Below are 20,365 nucleotides of genomic sequence, written 5' to 3'. Positions count from 1 at the left end.
GCTCAGGGACCTGCCTCCAGCATCATGAGCAGCAGATACTCAAGGGAGAGCACAGGATTAAGCGAAGTATAGAGGAACAGTCCCCAGGCTTTCCTCCCTGCCTCCAGCAACCACATATCCAAACCTGCCGAGGCAGACACCTTTTTCTTGTATTTAGTAACTTTTTGGAATTTCAGCTCATTAATATGAAGCTGGTCACTGAAGTAGAACACTTCAAAAATAAAGTACTCGTGTCATCATATACTGAACACCATAACACCAGCAGAAACAAAGGCAAAAAAATTTTAAGCAACTAAGAATGGTACTTGCCTCTGTCTGGGGACCCCAAATGCCCCACATTAATCAGACACTCTGCAAATTCTTGGCAGACCTGCATTCTCTTTAGAGTTCATTCCCCAGGTTGCTCCACCAGCCAGCAATACAGTGACAGATTCAATTTCAAGCAACAGAAATACTAGGAAAAGTGAACTAGAATCAAAAATAAATTGTCAAAGGCAAATGCTGTCATATCATCCTATTTCACTTGGACATAAATAATGACATTTTAAAATAGCAATGTCAACTACACAAGGCAAAATATGGATTGGGGGGGGAGGGAAGTTTAAAATCCCCAAAGTGCCTCAGGACAATATAACACAACACGACTCTGTGGCCTGGTATTTCATATCCGAAGTTAAGGAACATTTTGACCAAACTAGGTCTAAAAGAAATACACTTTAAGGATATTAATGTAATCATTTTTCTGCCTGGAAGCACAAGTTTTATTAAAGTCAGAACTTTAAGGAATGTTTCATGGTAAACAGGGCTTTACATAAGAAGACTGTGTAAAAGCAGAGCTCCAATTAAATTGTATTATAAAATTTTTATTAATGAAACACAACAAGTGGACTTTCAAGTAAGACTTACAAGTAATATTTCTCTTAAATTACAGTTTTCCAGTGTCACTAAGCTCTTCTGCTGTGTCCTAGGGAAGCTGATTAGCTCAGTTTTTATTTCCCTGGCTGGAAACACCAGAGCAGAACTTAAGAGTTTTAAAGAACTTGCTCACAAGGAAAATTTTTAACATCCAGCCCCTAAAAGAGAGATTTCTTTCTTTTTTTTTTTTTCACAGAACCATAGAGTAAGCCAGGTTGGAAGGGGCCTTTGGGGGTCCCTGGTCTAGCACCTATCTTGAAGCAGACACAACTTAGATCAGGTTCCTCAGGGCCTGGTCCAACTGAGTTCTAAATAACTGCAAGAATGAAGATTTGCATACATACCTTAGTTCCAAGTAATTTTTCTTCTGCCTGGTTCAGCCTGTAAGCAATCAGGTGCTAAGGCATTAACAGCAAGTCCATCAGGACTATAAATTATGGTTCTGAATAGTCAGCTAAATTCACAGCAAGGTTAATGAAAGACGACCTTAGACAATCCCAAGAGGTCCTGCAAGTTTTGTAGTATCTTCTACACTTGCTCAAGAATTAGATATACACTGCGGTGGTCAGAAAAGGTGCCATGAATCCTCAGCTGATGATAAATCACTCTGAATTACTTGTTGTTGCCTAACCACCCAGCACCTGACAGCATCTCTTTAAGTCTCTACAAAGTCCCACACAGGAAACAAGAAAATTTCTCACCTTGTCAGAGATGAGAAGCTCGTGGTGAGAAAGGTAACTCCTGGCTAGAGCTCGTTTGAGAACCAGTTTCAAATCTAAGAGGTCAGATGCTTAAACTGAGACCACAGTCCCAGTTACCTGGTCTGGACCTTGAGTACCACCCATCCTCGAAGTCTAAAACGATTATATTTGCACTGACAAAAAATGGTCCAGCTTAGTTCCTACTTTAATCATCAGTCATGCTCTCATCCCTTATCTACAGTATAAATATAATGAAATATATATGAAAGAAAGAGAAGACACCTGAGTATCATCAAAAGAGTGGGAGAAGCAAAGAACAGTAATTTCCAAAGCAATTTTACAATAATCTAGATGACTATACATATATATATTTAAAAAAATAAAATCATGTGATACTTCATGTTCATACTGACCTTGGAACCAGCTTCTCAGCTTTTCTATGAAAAATTCCCCCCATCTTGCCAGGTGGAAAAAAAAGCCATGTGTGAGGTTTATCTTTTCTGTACATTTACCTTCCTATATCCTGCCTGGTAGCACGTAGGATTTGCACAGCCCAGCTCAGCTCAGGCTGCCCTGATCTGATGAGGATGGATCAGGCTGTGGCTAGATCCAAGGGGTCTACACTTCACACCCCGGGCTGCAGAGAGCCCATCTGCACTCCCAAGGCTGAGATGGCAATTACAGGGGAATGCAAAGACATCCTGTGCTTTGGACTAGAAGAAGGATTTCATGTGCAGCTCAAGCAAAAAAATAATAAGTCCTCAGGATCACCAATAACTTATTACATCCCTCTGAATAACAACCCCTCCCACAACAAAAAACAAACAAACCACAACCAAAAACAGAGAAAAGAAGGAAAAGACGGAAAAAAACCCCTTACTCCTATTCTTCTAATGTGTTTATTGTAATCAGATTTCTGCAATTTCCCCTCCATCCCCCAGCAATGTGTTACAAAAGCACAGAGCTATTGCCATCAGGGGCAACAGTGCCAGATAGGCAAGCAAATCAAACTGGTGCTGAATTAGGCTACCCCCACTGCCAGCTGCAGCGGCACTGGGACAGACCCTGGGGCAGGCTCCGAGCTCAGGTGCATGCTGAAGGGCTCTGGGCAGGCTCTTCCGGCTGGGTCTTTCCAGCAGTGTGTACCTCAGCTACCTCGAGCTTCCCCTAGCGCTATGCTAATCTGGTAAGGAAACACCCAATAAAAATAGCCACGACTGAAAACCAGGCAAAGCCTTGCTGGAAAGTCAGGAGCAAACCAAGTGACAAGTAACTCCTAGCACGTGCCAAAAGAATCGTGGGAATGCCAGGGAGCTGCATCCTGAAGCCACACAAAATTAAGTTTGGACAAAACTGGTTTTTATGTTTAAGCATTGCCAAGCCACAGCCTTATAAAAAATTACCAGATTTTGAAACATGATATATAGAAGAATTTGAAGTATTTTGATAGCCAAAAGAATGCTTAGGTGACCACTCAAGTTAGCACACAAACACTACACTGTCATCAGCACATTAAGCATCCCTGATTTATTTGGTTTTCCCCTCCTCCCCCAAAAAAGGCACCCTGGCACATAGAGGAGAAGATAGTGAAGAAATAATAAAACTCGACACAGTAAAGAGATGTGTGAGAGAGAGGGCTGTTATAAGCATAGACTCAAAGAAAGTCAGAGATAACAGGCAGGTATGAAGCGAACGCCAGCATTGGCTAGACCACAGTATGAGGCTCATCCCGGGGAGCAGTGTTTTGCTCAGAAAAGGGAAAGTGTAAGAATGCAAAATCAAAACAAATCACCAAACCAGTTTCACATCTGAGCCGCCCAAAGGTTTAAGAGATTTATTATAATTGCCACAGAAAAGAGAGGGGGGAAAGAAAACGAGAGGAGAAAAAAAATATAAAAGCTTCAAGTGAATCCACCTGCTTCCTCTTGCCGGAAAACCAGCCTGCAAGCTGTTTAGAGTAGCAAACATAATTTTATTCTTTGTCTGTACAATACAACAGAGGCCCAGGATAGCAATGAAGTTTCAGAGAGCTGCTACATTACAAATTAATAACAATAATCCACTTAATCTCTGCTTAATGCAGCCCTGAAGGGAATGCAAGTGAGATTATCAACCAGCAGCATTTATTCAGCTGAACTTCAGTTAGGGTTCACAGCCAGAAATTCATATCCCTCCCTCCAAAAGTGTCTGTTGGCATCAACAGAGCAAATAAAAACTTGAAGACTTGGATCATAAACTGTTAAAGAAGTTTAGTTACAAAAGGAAGCGAAAGAAGAGCACGTTACTGCTTAAGCACTGCGAGAGACTTTGCATCAGATCCAACAAAAGCAGTGGAAGTGGGTGGAAAACAATTCAACAGCAGAGAGAAAAACAAAACCATGATTGCCACATAGGTTGGAGGGCAGGAGAGCTCCTGCTCCCCATGCTGCTGCTTTGCTGCAGCACACTAGCAGAGATGGCAGATGCTGCAGTAGATGACATCCCCATTTCAGCTTGTCACCCATCTCCCATGCAAAGGGAGGCTGTGTGGGATCATCCCGTCCCGAGGACCTGCTCCGTGTCAGGCTGTAGGAGAACGTGACAGAGGCAAACGGGCGTCAAGGGAGACAGTAAAAACGTCACACCAAAGCCACACTTACAGCGACCAGTGTTTCAGGAGACACATTAGCTCCCTTAACATCTTCTTCTGGCTCTTCATTTTCCTTATTGTCAGTGCAAGAGACAGAGTCTTGGACTGAGCAGGTGCTAAGCAAGTCTGGCAAACTGGTAGATGGGTACTTCAGAAAATCCCCTTCAGCAGATTCCTACCAGAAAGACCACAAAATATGTTACACTGCATGCATAAAACCACCAAACTCATGGTCAAACTGCTCCATTTCACCTGCCCAGTGAGAGTTCCCTGGCAACCTGGCCCTTGTTACACAGTTCATGTCCTCAAACTTTAATGGTCCAGTTATAAAAAACAGACCTGGTTTTAAAGTACATATGTAGTAAACACAGGCCAATAGTCATCTAAAACATTTAGATCTCATAAAGGAAAAATTAAAATAAAGGCTTCCTCAGCTCCTCCCCACTTCAGGTTTATTAAACATCACTGCAAGCAGACTCAGAGTTTACAGTCCTCATTACTCATTTCATTGCATCCCAAATCACACTCAGTGCTCCTGCTCCCCCCCTGTGGATGTTGCCTTCAAACATTTATCTGCATGCGTAAGAGTAACACACTGACAACCCTTTTTAAGAGAACAACATGAAACCTGGCCCACTGATCCTCTACCAACTCAGTCCTGATGCTTCAGGGTCTGTTTCCAGTCTTTGGCACATTTTCCGGGAGGCAAACACGTGCATCTGCTGAAAGCAGCAGCCAGACAGACTCTCGCTTTATTGCTTTCAGAACAAATACTGCGTTCAGAGCACTCACCTGGCCAAATTGCAAGGCCACCTTCCCATACCAACAAATAAAGCCCAGAGGGAGCTACTGGGGAACACTTCACCTATTTACACCTTTTCCGAGGCTGCCTAAAACATGGCACAGGCTGGATTCCCCAACGCTTGCCTTTCCAAGTCCTCTTCCCATGGACATTAAAACTGCTCAAGCGCACAGAGCAGGGGCCAAACAGATTCACAGCCTCATCAGGAACGTGGAGTTTAATGCTGTAAGCTTATTCATGATCATTACTTTGATGCAGTCATCACATGAACAAGCAAATAATTTTAAAGAGAAATTTATGCAGTCTTCTGCCTTGCACTTTGGCAGACTCTAATTGTCTAAAGAAAATATAAAATGTACCTACTTCAGGTCAAAGCATGTTTTTTCCAGAATAAACACCAGTGGGGTTAATACCAGGCTGTGAGCCTACAGAAAGTCTTCAATGAACTTCACTGTCTAACTGAAATGTTACAGAAGTTTTAGGCTCTTCACTTTGAATATGGGGGGATAGAGCCTCTTCTTGAAAAAGATGAGCATAAAGCATCCTGGGAAGCCATTAGAGAATCCCACAAACCTGCATCACGTTGGCTGGAACAACCTGAAGATGAAGCTAAGACAAATTTTAAGAATAGTGACACAGTGGCTTGCTGACACTTCACGCTTCATGTGGAAATGCAGGTTTATGAGCAGTCCCTTTGGCCCAACAGGTTCCTGCCACCACTCCAAAGTCCCTGATGGCCCCCACCTGCAGGCAGGTCCTTCTATGAGAACCCAAGCACTTCTGGGAGCTGGGCGGCCACCCACCAAACACCTGCATCAACCCAAGCACATCAGCAGCAGGCTGTGGTCCAGGGAGGAGAGCGAACAGGAGTGGGCAGGATCTTCTTAAACAAAGGACAAAATATTGCGTAATATTCCCTCAACCTCTCCTGCAGTGAAAGCAGAACGAAGAGCCCAACTGATAAATGAGTTTCACTCTCATTTCCCTGAAATTTCATGCTCATTTATCCGCAAGAGCTCCACTCCACGCTATTAACAAGGACAAAATAAGCAACCCAAGCCAAGAGATCATCATCAAGAGACCTCAGGCACACAGATAGGAGAAGAGATGAGAGCTATGGAGGCTATGCAGGCAGGAAGCAGAAGAGGCTGAGAACAGCTTGCTTTATTTAGCATTTATTTTAAGAAAACGGTTTTGGCCAAAACTTAAGTAACGTCTGTATGAATAAATACAGACTCATTTGCACACTGAATGACAGTGACAATACAAGCAAATCATTGAGTTGGTCTATACCCTGCTGATTTGCCACAGATTTATGGCAACTACTGATGTATTTCCCGTAGCTGTGCATTAAATTCAGGGGAGTAAATGTGCATGTGTGGTTCCCCATCAAAAATATGCCCTTTCCATGCAGTGTTTGAACAAAGTCTTGTGGCTGTACATTCAGAAGACCACCAAGGAGAGGACTGTACCTTGCTAGCAACTACCAGCTGCACCAGGCCAGCAGCCGAGCGAAGGAGAGCCACAGCATCCTGGTGGGACAGCCCAACCAGCGACTGACCGTTGATCATGAGGAGCTCGTCGCCCGCCGTCAGCCTGCCATCCCTGCAGAAACAGAGCAGGAAAATGGAGCTGCAGGGCTTCCCCAGTGCCAGGCTCTGGTGGCACGTGGTGGGACATGGAGGCATGGACAACGTGACCTAGTTGACACTAAGCTTGCATTGATCAGTGCAGTGCTATTTGCCCCAAGAAGTGACTCACAAAGGTGCCCCCAGGAAATCATTGACATAACCAGAGCCATTTCACCCTCTACAGGGCTGAGACCCCTCAAACCTTCTCGATGTCCCGCTGGAGACGGTCAGGGGGCAGTAGTGAGCCCCATCTCCCCCCCATCAGGATGCAGGGCCAGGGCTGGCAGTGAGTACCCCAACTGGCACAACCCACACTCACCCACTGCCAATCCCATGGGAAAGCCCATCTTCTAAAAACGGACTTGGGGAAAAAGCCCTACAAGCCATCAGTTTCTGTCACCAAGCATTTGATCTGTCTATAGCTTAGACTAAACCTGCTGGAAGAAGCTTCAGTGACCAATCACAAAAATAAGTTTTTAAGCCAAAAATGCCATAATGTCACCCTCACACAATGGGAGGGCAAACCCCCACACCTGCTCATGAGTCTGGTTAACAGTGATGGCCACTGATGCTCCATCACTCCCGCAAAGGCACCGCTATCACCTCACCTGTGTGCAGAGCCGCCTTCCTCCACGTGGGTGACGATGATGCTGTGAGGGGACCGCTTTGACCCTCTGCCTCCTGTTATCTGGATTCCCAGCCCGTCTGTCCCCTTCAGGATGTGCATCTTCCATATGCGGCAACCTTCTCGCTGAGAGAAAACGTGCAGAGAGTCCTTGAATTTGGATTTGGACACTGAGAGAAGGCTGGGAGGGTACAGGAGGGAGCTGTTTAGCACGTTGCTGCCCATCACCACACATCTGTATAGCTGAAGCTATACAGGTGTTTTTGCTGAGCTTTGCTGTGGTCCAAGCGAAGGAGGCAGAAAAGAGGAGGCAGCACAGAGCAGGGTCAGCACGTAGAGTTTTCTTTGCAGGGCTGTTTGTAGCTTTTCTGAGCCACACAGAGGTGCTGCTCTCAATGCCCTGATCCTTCCCGAAGCAACCAGTGGCCTCAAACCCCTTCGCCAAAACTCAAAGATGAGCTGTGCAGGGCTGCAGAGGAGCAAGATGTTGTTCAAGGGGGAACTTGAACCTTGGGAAGCGCAGCTGCTATTGCAGCAGGGACCAAACTGGCATCACACAGCAGCATTTCCCTCTCTGAGGGGTTTGCAGTATTTGAGACATAGGAAAGAAAACACCAGCTTCAAATTATCAGCTGCCAATCAAATATTTCTTATTGGACAGCTGCTGTACAGACTGTAAATAATACATTTACCCACCACAGAGAATAACTTTTCAGTATAAGCAAGATAATAACTGATGTTTAGGATAACTTTATTAATTTTTTTTAATGATTATCGATATTTATCCAAAAAGTGCTTTAGAAACTCCAGAGCAATATGAAATGCGAAACAAAACCTAGTTCCCATGAGTACTACCAGGACTGGGCACAAGGACGCAAGCGTGGCAGGTATCAGCAGAGAAAAAGGAAAGCGAAAAACAAGCAAGCAAGCCAGACATGTAAGGCAATTCTCAAGACTCTCTCAGAAGAACCAGGATAACAGAATTATGAGAAAACCTAGGAAGTTTTCAAGCTTGCAAGACAGCAAAATGCACAATATGGAGGCACCTTTTAGGCCATGAGTTGTATCACCAGGCACCAGGTCAGCTATTTCTGACTGGGTATGTTCTGCACACACGTAACTTTCTCACAGTACGCAAATGCCCAAAGTAGCAAAGATGATTAAAATTTCATGCCAAACTGTGAAGAGCATGTACAAATTGCTGCTTGTTTCTGAGAAGGGGAACTGCTAAATATATCGGCAAACCCAAGGGTTGTGGCAGCAACCTGCAGATTTTAGGCCAACACTGTTTATCACAGCCTTTATTAAGTGAAGGAAATGTGCTTTTTTTACCTGATCACTGGTGCCCTATGCCAAAACTTTTAAAGGCAATGCAAGGTGAGTTTTTCAGATACAGGAACAAAGAGGTCAGTATCTACACCAATATCTTAAGAACAAAGTGAATAATAATTAATAATAATAATAATCATAATGAATATGATGATGATGTTACACAGCCCTGTGACCGCAGGCAGGAGAAACAGGAAAAACAAACTAGATGTCTTAAGAGGTAACCCAAAAGTTTGAGCCTGAAAATGTATACACCTGTGGGTAATTTGTTAACCTGAAAGTCACACACATGGGCAATATCCCAACAGGTTTAACTGGGATCCTCAATGCACCGATAAAAGCTCAGCTTGCTGCTGAATAACAGGATGTGTCAGGACAGAGAATACTTTGAGATAAATTAGAGTGATACATGAGACACTGTGCTAAATGCAGGGACAAGAGTCAACTATCTTTATCTACTTATAAAACAGAATGGAGCTTTAGCATGAAAATGCTCCAGAGAGGTTTTATTGCTATAAAGTACTTTGCACCCACAATGAAAACAGTATAACAGAGAAATACAATCTCTCTGCCTCCTCCATGCAAGCCCAGGCTGAAACAATGACCATCTACTCTCCTCACAAGTTGCCACTCCGAGTGTCCTATTCTTAAATCCAGTTTGGAAGTAGACCCCCCTGTAAATTTAACAATGCAGTCATAAAATTGCATTTAATGATTTACAAACGCTTTCTGGAACGCAAGTTATGCAAAGGCCCACAATGTGCATTCCTCAGCACTCCCCACTATCACACATCTTACTAAAAAAAAAAATAATCCCAAATTAATTCTTAACTGACCCACTCTCAAATGTTCATTTACATTGCAAAACACTTACTAGCAGCAAATGGCAAGACTCTGCTGCTCTTAATGCAAGCACCATCCTATTTCCCTTGAACTCCCACTGAAATCAAAAGCACTTGCAAAGTAAAGCATTACTCAGTCCAAACACGGACAGCAGAATACAGTCACAATAAAGACAACAAAACCATTTGGTGCATACCCAAACATGTATTTCTTTCACTTGTTTTCAAATGACATGCTCACCATCTCCTGTGTAAGAAAAGACTGTCCCTCGAGTCCCCACTGGTCAGCTGCATGCATTTCACTGGGAATAAACAATTTGGCGTCAACTGGAAATCAGATCCCCTCACTGTTCTTTCCCTCTTCTTCATAAAACATTCATAGCTCTTCCTTTAACCCCGTGCTACAAAACAAACGCGCCCCACCAATACATACATACCTCTGAGGTACGTCACTACAAGATTTTGAAAGCTAAGTATTAAAAAGCAGATTGCTAGCTTTTGCTTGAGGCCTCTTAGAGCAAGGAGGTGTTCAGCAGAACCCTCTTCCCCTCCCCATGAAACCGCTATCTCTTTTGCACACAGCAGCATGGGATACTTCACAACCGGCTAGGAAATGCTGCTGCTTTGAATGTGCATCTTATGTGATTCCATCACAGGAAAGCCTTAATACTAAAGCTCTGTGCCAATTCCAAGGATTTGTAAATGCATTTAAATTTTACTTAAAACCAGTTTTCTTGAGTTATTGGAGATTCCCAGGTTCAAGAACACAAAGCCTAAATGCTTTTTAAAAAGGAAAGAAAAAAAGAGCAGTGATGCATGCCTTTAATTTTCAAATTTTTTAAAGGATCATCTTTTCAAGCTTTCCTTCATAAACAAAAAGACGACGAGCTCACTTAGTCTTTAAATGAAAGCCAGGATTCTGCTGTATTCAGTCTGCCCCAGAGACATACAATACCCAAGGGAAACTCCAAGTGTAGTTCGATTTGGCAGTTTGCAGGTCTGATGTCACTGTCCTTGGAGCCTGCATGATCCCTGCCCAGAGGAGGACAAGTTTAACTGCTGACCGGTCTCCTCTGATCGGCTGCACAATTCCGGTTGCTGGCTGCTGTCAGTTTCACATTCCTATTCACACATGAACTTTTCCATCCTCTCAGACTAATTCTCATACCTTCATTTATAAATGTCTCAGAATAATACCCCCAGCTTCTTTCACAAGCGGCACAATAAATCTGCACATGTGTACCCACAGCTCTCCGTCCAAAAGCATTTCTTCCTTAAAGCACAGATATGTGCTGATGCCAGTCCACCAGATTATCTCAAAGGCCAGACATCCTCAGAAAGGACAGAGAGGCACTACCAGCTCCTGTCGCAGCCAGGGACTAGGCAATACCCAGCTCAGGCTACTCTTAAGAATAAGCAGACCAACCTATATCCCTTAACCATAGAATCATAGGATATCCTGAGTTGGAAGGGACCCGCAAGGATCATCGAGTCCACCTCCTGTCCCTGCACAGGACAACCTCAAATTCACACCATGTCTCTGAGGGTGTTGTCCAAGTGCTTCTTGAACAGCATCAGGCTTGGAGCCGTGACTGCCTCCCTGGGCAGCCTGTTCCAGTGCTCCACCACCCTCTGGGTGAAGAACCTTTTCCTAATACCCAACCTAACCCTCCCCTAAACCAAAGGCAGGTCACAGTAACAAAGATCAGCACTTGAGAATCCAAGTAGAAAGGACTCACTAGATAACATGGGCTGAACACCTATATATGACAGTCCAGAAAACCTCATGCAATTCACTGAGATTTGGTCAAGATGGACTCTCAGAAAGACATCCATGCTTGCTTTGAGAGTGTCAAAAGAATAAGAAGCCAAAATTTCCCTTTAGAAATTGTTCCCCATCTCCTGGGAGCAAATGTTAAATCTGCTCAGATCCACCCGATGGACTTTGCCGGTAAACCTTGAGCAGCAGCAGACCTGCCTGTGCAGAGGGACTGTGGATTCCTCTCAATAGAAGGGTTTCATGGACATGATGGACCAACATTTGTCAAAGATGGTCCCAGAGAAGGAGGTGAGACCGGGTCATCTCTTGAAGTCTCTTCCAGACCTACATTTTTACTTCCCTCACATAGCAAGCAGAAACACAAATGGTCAGGTCAGGCTACAGTCGGGCTAATGGCTAATTTTTGTTCTCTGTGGTTACATCACTCTTAGGTGACTCAACTTTCCTCCTAACTTGGCTCTTTTGAGCAGGCAGCCCTTTGGACCAGATTTTTCCACTTGAAGCTGATCAACTTCAAAGTGCCTAAGCTACAAATAATTAAAATGTTTTTAAAGACAGTATGAATATTCTACTTGGATTAATAGCAAGGAAAAAGAAAAAAAAACCAAAAAGGTCATTTTATGTAACAGACCACAAGTGAGAATAGAGAATAGAGAATACAGCTGGCAGCTCCAAGTGGGTCCCCGCAGGCTTTCTCCACCGTGAAGCCATTGTACATCAGGCAGTCTCTGTTCAGAGCGAGCCTACATCTGGAATAAACTAGCGTACTACAGATCAGAAAGGAAGAACGCTGCCAGCGCAACGTGGGGAAGCTCGCCTTCTGCCTGCTCCAAGTGCATACCATCAAACGCTCGATTTCATAAGCACATCATTAATAAAACAAAAAGGGAACGTTTTTCCTCCAAGTGTTGAGGAACATAAATAAATAAATAAATAAATAAAAGACATTGGAGCCGTTCTTCCCCCCTTTTCTTTCACCAGCTAATTGCAGAGGAGTTTAAAGGGGTTTGACTGATTTTGACTGTGCTGTGTTCAAGAAGCTGCAAATCTATATATACAAAGAAAAAATTGCTTTGAAATCTTGTATTAAAGAAAAGCTTGGCAGGAGCAAGGTGTAAACAAATGGAAAACAGAGACACAGTAAGTAGTTAAAAAGTCAGACAGTAAAATGGAAAATGTAAAATAGTTGTCTACAAAAAAGCACTTTCTGTCACAGCAGCAATTCAGCCAAACCTGGTGTAAATATGTAACAATTTTTAAATAAAACCAGAGATAAGCCCTGATGAGAATACCAATAACCACACATGGTCTGTACACACATGCTGACTACCACGGGCCCTAACGCAGCCTGTGGGATGTCTCTCTCTCTCCCTTCCTGCACATTTCAACGTGGATTTTTACTGACTGTCTACAGGGACTGGTTCCCACTCACAAACTTCACAGGTTTTCCCCGTAGGAGCAGCAGAAGCAAACAGCGAGCTCTTCCTCATCGGCCACAAAGCTGCTTTGGAAATGTGACACTTAAGAGAAAGTTGTAAGTTTCATGCATTAAAAAACAATTACTTCAATAGACTTCCTACAAGCTGGCAGCCAACTTGCTGATCACACACAGCTGAAAGCAAGCACAAAACCAGCACAAAATCTCCCAAACAGAAATGCACTGCACTCAGACCAGCATATAAGCAGTTGCCATCAAGCAATGACCGGTGCAGCATCCTCCTCTGGGTAGAGGTAGTATACTGGGATAGGCATACCAGCACAGCACTCCCCAGCACCCCTCACTGATGTGGGATACATTCAAAGCAGTGCTCACAGCTGCCTGCCCCACCCTGGGTCAAATCATGCCTCCTCCACCATCCCCATTCCCCAGCAGGCAGGTGGGAGAGACGGATCGGTAGCTGGGGAATTAGCTTGCATGATCACACACGAGGTGAGTAGCTCAAACACAACAATTTCAAGATATAGTCAAAAGCCATCACTCTTCACATCACAGATATTAGTGTGAATGACTCAACACCATAAAATCATGCCAAAATCTGATTTTTGCAGATTCTTAACGAAGCAATTATTTCATTAGTGGATAATGAGTATATTTTTCATCTGATTTTAACCACGCTATTTTTACGGCTAATCTGACAGCAGGACTCACGCTTTCATATGCTACCTTGGGCTTTGTTTTCATTGTTGTACAAGCAAGCTAAACAACTCCAAGACAAATCAAAAGCAGGGGGAAAAAAAAATCTAAATTCCTGTATCAATAAATTATTCCAAGGCAGGAGTTCTTTGTCCATCCCTATGGCCTATAAGAGTTTCTTAGCACCGAGCCACTGAAGCCTTTGGCTTCTACCTCTGGATGATGCAAGCAATGCAGTGGTGTCTCCTACACCACTTGAAAGAGGGCAAAAAAACCCAAAACTGAAGTAGCTCTTAATATGAATTACACAGTGTTGACCATGTGAACTTTCCATGTCCTCAAAATAAGCAGGAGCCAGCAGCACAGACACAACTGTGATTGCATTCAAGTGTCCACTGCTCATCTAACAAGTCCCCTTGTTTAGACAAACAGCCGCCAGACACTTGGCATCCTTTCACTGAAATGTGAGTACTTTCTCCATTGGAAAGAGGAGCATCCTAGGGGATAAAGCCCAGGGAACAGTCAAAGGCAAAAACACACCCTCCCCCAAATACAAACACGTAATTAAAATACACAAAACAGGCATCACAGCAGAGTAGATGAAAATTCTGCAACTTAAAGCAGACTGTCCCCCAGGGATCCATCTCCCAAGACAGACTGCTTGTTGACATCATTCCCTTGGCAAGGGCTTTAAACATTTTATCAGCCGTTGCAAGCACCTGAACTACATCATCACCCCTTACAAAAATCTGTTGGAGTCATTTGTCATCCTGAGCCATCACCATCTGGATTGCACCTCTCCAGGCTGCCCCACTCTCGCTGTCAACTGAAGCTTTATTGCAAGATCAGCCAAAGGATTTCTCAGCTATCCCTGACCCCGTGAGGTTCCGACCCGGCAATTGCCCCTGGGGAGCTCAGGCTTTTAAAGGTTACAAGGTGCCTGCATTCCCTCTTGGCCAGGCTCATTCTCTTGCTGGGCTACTGGGAACGGTTGGTTCATTAGTTCGCAGTTTCTCAGAAAACACCCTCACTGCCTGCAGTAGATTAAAGCCCATCCTAGAGTAAGTCACCACGCTCCTGTGCCAGCTAAAGAGAGGTCTTTCATGACGATGGGTATTATATCCATCAACATCAGGAGCCCTTCGGGTTTGCTCAGTGATTTCAGCACCCTGCCTCAAAAATTAAGTGTATGTAGCTTTACAACCCCAACTAACACCTGAAACATTACAGCACCTAAGCAAATAGCATGCTCTATTTTTAGGCATGTCCACTTGGTTTCAAACATTCACACTTCATGATTAAATCATAAAATGGTGTGACCTTACATTTCAGCTAAAGCCAGTTGTGGCTTTGCTGTATCTTTAATACCACATGCAAAATGAAAAAACACTTTCTGTGTAGGTGGGAAATGCTTTCGTACTGGTGCTCTCACCTATGGTTTGTCATAGCTGAGCATGGCTGAGACCTCCTGTAACACAACGTCGTGCGTACCTGTGCTCCCTTTGGGGGTAGCTCATTTCCAAGAGTGAGGACCCTGTTTCAAGATGACACATTAAAACTGACCCATTACAACTTATCCATTACCAGACTACACCCAACCCTCCACCGCACCCTTGCAAATTCAATCCAAAAACAGAATAAAAGGACAGATTGCTATTCAAAATTAAAATCTACAGCTACCACAGCTGTAGCTAATCACTTAAATCACAGCAAAGGAAGGCAAAACCTTTCAGTTGAAAAACTTTGGCAGTGAGTGAGACTTAACCCCAGAAAATTGTGACGACAATTGTTTTATGGCAAGGTGGAACATATCTGGCAGCAGAAAAAATGAACTGTAATTTCACTACTAGTTACATCAAAGCACCTCCTAAAACCCCAAGCAAAAGCAAGGCCAAGTTTTCTCAGTGCTGTACAGCTACAATTAAAAGACGGTCCTTGTCCCTAAGAGAGTTTACAACCCGAACCAGGCAAGAGAACAGAGATGTGTTTATCACAGTGCACGTTAAAACTTCAAGACAGTAGATAGCCCCGGGATTCGTGTTAATGAAAGTTGGAAGCAAACACAACAGATAAAAAGACGTTAAGAATAGAAACTGATTCTGAGGAAGGCCTTTACATGACTAAAGGTGTCTACATTAAAAACTAAAAATAGAGCTATTTATGTACAAAACATGCATCATATAAGAGTCCCACAAAAGCCTTGATGAAACAGTAATTACTGCTTAGGTTGCCAAAAAAAGTTGATGTAAAGCAACTTAGCTTCAATGGAGCTGTAAGTATTTACCCTTGTAAGTACCTTGCTCATAGCAAGGTTTTCTTTTTGGTACAGCATGTAGATGAGATTTTTTTTTCTCCATCACATTTACAAAAACAGTAAAATGCTTAAAGCCAGTGTATTATTTCAAGTCTCCTGTTTTGATTCTTGTAACATGGCATTTGTCTTCCTCTTCTGCTTGGCAAGATAAAGAACATTTTCCCTTAACCAAAATGCAAGGTAAGCTTGGCATTTACCAGTGCTAATTGGTAAATATTGTTATAGAAAAGCTGTCAGCCTTTCCTAACTACAAAGCAAAATGCAATTCAAAAGCATTCAGGCTTTCCTGAGACCAGCCGTCTTAAGAAGGAAGCAGTAATGGGCCCAAACAAAGCAGAGAGTTGCTGATAAAATTAAACCAAGCACGGTGCAGTTGCAGCGATACAAAAGCAAGTGCTGGCTGGCAAAGAGCCAACCGGTCTTTTACATACACACATGTCTGTGTGCACCTGTGTACACACTCATGAGTGTGGAGAGAGGGCTGTGGTCTACATAAGCTGGGCTTAGTTGGTCTATAAGGGAGCAAAGCTGACTGGGCACGCTGCTCTGACAGCTGCGACCCACTGCAGAGCAACTGGGGTTAACACAGAGTTAAGATCTTGAAGCACTGCTATAATACAGACCTCCCCAAAAAACCTCTGTGAGGCAATGCATTAATATCCCGCTACCTTCCCCCCTCCCTTCATTTAATAGATGGCACACAGACTTCAGAAAAACACCAGACACACCTCACGAGGCCACAAGACGCTGACTTGTTTCCACCCTGGAAAGGCATCCCACCACAGTCCCACACTGCAGTGCTACCACCAGTATGGAGACCTGGTGCACACCCTGCACTCCTCCCATGCCATGTATTTCTCCCGGTGGAGAAATGCCCAAACGCAGAGCCCCAGCCCCTCTCACCTGCCTCCCTTCACTCTTAAAGCACTTTCACTGTACCCAATCTCCTTTACGCAGTTTCCAACACTGACTGTTAAATTCAGATCTGGATTTCAATCCCTTACTAATCCAGCTGCTTATACAGGAACAAGAGGATTCAAGGAGGTTCTGGAGATGTCTGGTTTTTCTTTTAATGGTTGGTGTTTTAAGGACTTTTCAGAGCTCCCTGCTGGGGCCAGAGGAAGGAAAGGTGGCCCGTCTGCTCTGGTACACTTCATTGCCAGCCAAGCTTCTTCTGGCTTCATCAATGAAAGCCTCTAGTCATGCCAGCCAGACCTGGATCAGGTAAAGTCCGCTTTGAAAACTACACTCCGACCCCTCACACTTGTAGCCCTGGTCCTTGCAACTATCACAGTCCTGCTTCTGGTCCCTGCCCATGCCAGCTGCATCTGGCCACCTCCTGGCACTCTTAGGGGCTGAACAGCTAAGGAAGCGGTCCACAGCTCATCCAAAAACGCTATGAAAGAGAAACTGAGAACAAAACCGAGGGATTCTGTCCTACCAGTAAACACAGTGAAATCACAAAATTGGCATATTGTGAGGAAACCTCAGTGTTTCCTTTTCTTTATCATTTTTCAGCTGACTCCAGCAGCCCCTCCCCATACTCCTCTTTCATCTGTGCCTTTATAATTACCAGCCTACAAAACACCACCCTGTCTCAGGCCACTGAATAAAAGAAGTAAACTTTGATTTCTGTATTTAAGCTCCCCAGTCTTCCCAGGATGTGATGGACCATTACTCCAGCTCAGAGATTGCCTGGTCTTAAATCACTGCCCACGACTCCCACTGCAGCCAGCCTGGGTCCTCTCCAAGGTCAGGTCTGGTTTCCAGACCTTCAAGATCTTCCAGCCAGGCAGATACAACCTTGCTGCCTTGAACCCCCATATTTTAAAGGGCATTTAGGTTCATCCTAAAAAATATTGCAGCATAACTTAGCCACCTGTAAACATTAAATGCTGCCTGCTAATTGACAGGTACAATATTTACTGAGGGTTACATAGCCTGGCAGATTTGTTTATACATAGCAATAGCAATGCCAAGTGCACAGCAGAGACAGACCAAGATCTGGGAGATGAAAGCAGTCTTGAAGAAGGGGACTGACACATGCACACAAACCAGTAGCACAGGAATCTCCTGGCAGGTTCACTTGACAAACAGTATTCGTCTTGCCTCTCGTTTCACCACTCAGCATTGCTGTTATTAGCAGCACACAGCAAGAAAGTGGGAGAACAACCCCATGCTTGTGGGAGAACAGGTGCCCTGACAGAAAATGGCACCAAAGACACATGGATGCCTCAAACGCACTCCCAGCACAACATCCTCAAGGCATTGGCCGTGAGCTGGCTGCTGGGTTCAGTACAGCAGCGGCTGAAGACATGCAGGTTTGACCCGACCACTTTTCCCTTATTTTCACTATGAAAACTTCAGGAAAACTTTCTCCAGGGAGAAAAAGTGATGTTGCTGGACTCCATATTCCAATTTCAGTAATTCTCCAATCTGTGTCCCAGAACAAGGAAGTGGAAGAAGTGATGGGGAGGACCAGCAATGTCCTCCTGCAGCCATGCTGGTCACCGAGCGGCTTCTCAAAGCCTTTCCTCCCATCCGCAGCTGACCTCCAGCCAACAGGCTGGCTCTCATCCTCTTGAAGCAAATATAGTGCTCCCTGAAGGCACAGGGCTGACAACCCTGGATATTCCATTAGTCAACGCGTGGAGGAGAAGGCAAGTACGGGGCGGGCAATGGGGATGGAGCTGCTTTCCCCATGGAGAGGGTGCCCTGCCAATGCACCCTGTCCCTGCTTGGGAGGAGATAACTCATCCTGCAGCTATGAGAGGTTTGGCTCGTGCTTTGAAGCCTCGAAGGAGGCTGCAACTTCTGACTCGATGTCCAGGATGCAGCTTTCAAAAGGCTCCTGACACAACTAGATCTCACATGCCTGAGTGCCAGGTCATGCTTTGAAAATGAAGCTGGAAGTGAGGTTTGAGGCTCCCAAGTATCTTTATTCCTTGCCTTTTTTTTTTTAAACAGGACTCAAATAATTTTGAAAATTTTATTCACTGTCACTATTCAATACTTATTACAGATGAAACTGAATTAAGCCATTCATTAATCTGAAAGCAGCTACCCCATGGATACCAAAGTGATGGGCTTCTACAAAGTCCCCTCATCTTTAAAAAGCAAAGAATGAGCAAGACATGCTATTCAGGCTCCAGTGCTTCACATTTCTTCTCATTCAGATGTCAGGAAAATGTAATTAATACTGACACGTACAGAGGTCATTTCTCTAAGCAAAATATTAAGGGGGGAGGGGATCAAAAAAGAGAGAGAGAAGCAATTTTAGTAAACGACCGTGCCAACAGGCTCAGATTATAGCTCTTAATTTCCAGTGACTCCACGACACTTTCACATTTTATAAAGCCATGTTGTATGTGCTTTGCATTAAAAATGTATTTATTGCTCACATTGATTCATAAATGTTCTGAACTTAACAATTTATTTCTCAGACCAAAATGACTGAAAACATCGAGGTAACACTAACACGAGATGGCTCTGGATCAAGAGGAATTTCTTTATAGATATAAATATATTTACAGGCTTTCCACTTCCTCAGAAAAAACTCTGATCATCTTCATTTATAACGTGTTTAATCAGACATCTTCAAAACAGATTCAAGAGCTTTTCTATATGGACCAGAGCTTTCAAAATACTGAACGATTTATTTGTTTATTTTTAAATTTTTCTTGCTTTCTTTCAGAAAGACTGCAATTACAAGGCTTGCACGAACAGTACACAAACATCCTCCCTGTTGCACCATGAAATCCAACATGTCTCTCTGATGGGAAAGCAGGTTTTCTCAATTACGCTTCTTTAAGACCAGCATTTTTTAAAATTGGTTTTAGCTCTCCCAATGTACTCCAATGTACAAAGTTAAATTAGTTTAACTTCACAACCACCAGCAGCACCACCCTGCAGTAGTATTGGGGAGCACTAATTCAGAGGACACATTCAAACCCATGCTTTCCTCAACAGAATTTGGTGATGAGATATCCACTCATACTGCTCTGATACCAGCTTTGAAGTTTTAAAACCAAAACCAGCTGCTGCAGCAAGCCCCAAGCCCAACAAAGCAGCATTCATCTGTTTATACTATCAGTGTCTCTGGAAAGATTGGCAGACAGCTCTTCTGGTGATAGATGCATACTGAAACCTGATCAAAGCTCAGGCTATTTCTCTCCATCCAGCAATGCTGCAATTCTAGCCAGGTAACAAACCCCAATATCTCCATTATGATGAACAGAGAAGCAATGAAAGCCCCAGTCCCACCATCGTCCCAAACATTAACAAATCATCCGTCTCATCAACTTGGAGCAAGATTCACAATCACTTCCATGTGGTCCCCAAACACTGGCCAAACAACGTTTGTAACACAAATATAATGCACCGTAGCCTGGTGTATCAAAAATGAAAGCTTCAATTCCAACGTTAACATGAGCTTTAAGGTGCCGTCAAGCTCGGACAGAGCTAAACATGAAGGCCAAAGGGACAAAACTACAATCGTCCACTGACACCTCTTGCCTCAGTGTCATAAGGTCATCAGTTGTCTCAGCAGAAGAAATTCTGAGGCCAACCCGGACACATCAGAGATATAAGGACCTTCCCCTCCACCACAGATAGAGCATGACAGAGGTTTCTCACAATTAGTATTTAACTCCCTAATCCTCCT

General features: G+C 43.9%; 1 protein-coding gene across 3 annotated transcripts in view; it reads right to left on the bottom strand.

The window, feature by feature from the left end:
• The window catches only part of PDZD2 (PDZ domain containing 2), a 140,862-nt gene that overhangs the window by 46,881 nt on the left and 73,616 nt on the right, over positions 1 to 20,365 (bottom strand). For 2 of the 3 annotated variants that reach the window (XM_075078272.1, XM_075078271.1), the window contains exons 3-5: positions 7,287 to 7,429; positions 6,520 to 6,652; positions 4,256 to 4,420 (exon numbers count right to left, since the gene is read on the bottom strand). The exons of the other annotated variant lie outside the window; for it this stretch is intronic. In XM_075078272.1, the coding sequence (XP_074934373.1) occupies positions 4,256 to 4,420; positions 6,520 to 6,652; positions 7,287 to 7,429 (441 nt within the window). The remainder of the gene's footprint in view (positions 1 to 4,255; positions 4,421 to 6,519; positions 6,653 to 7,286; positions 7,430 to 20,365) is intronic. 3 annotated transcript variants of the gene reach the window in all.

The sequence above is a fragment of the Phalacrocorax aristotelis genome, chromosome Z (genome assembly GCF_949628215.1).
Source record: "Phalacrocorax aristotelis chromosome Z, bGulAri2.1, whole genome shotgun sequence".
NCBI classification, from domain to species: domain Eukaryota; kingdom Metazoa; phylum Chordata; class Aves; order Suliformes; family Phalacrocoracidae; genus Phalacrocorax; species Phalacrocorax aristotelis.
This window is presented reverse-complemented; position numbering and strand designations above follow the sequence as displayed.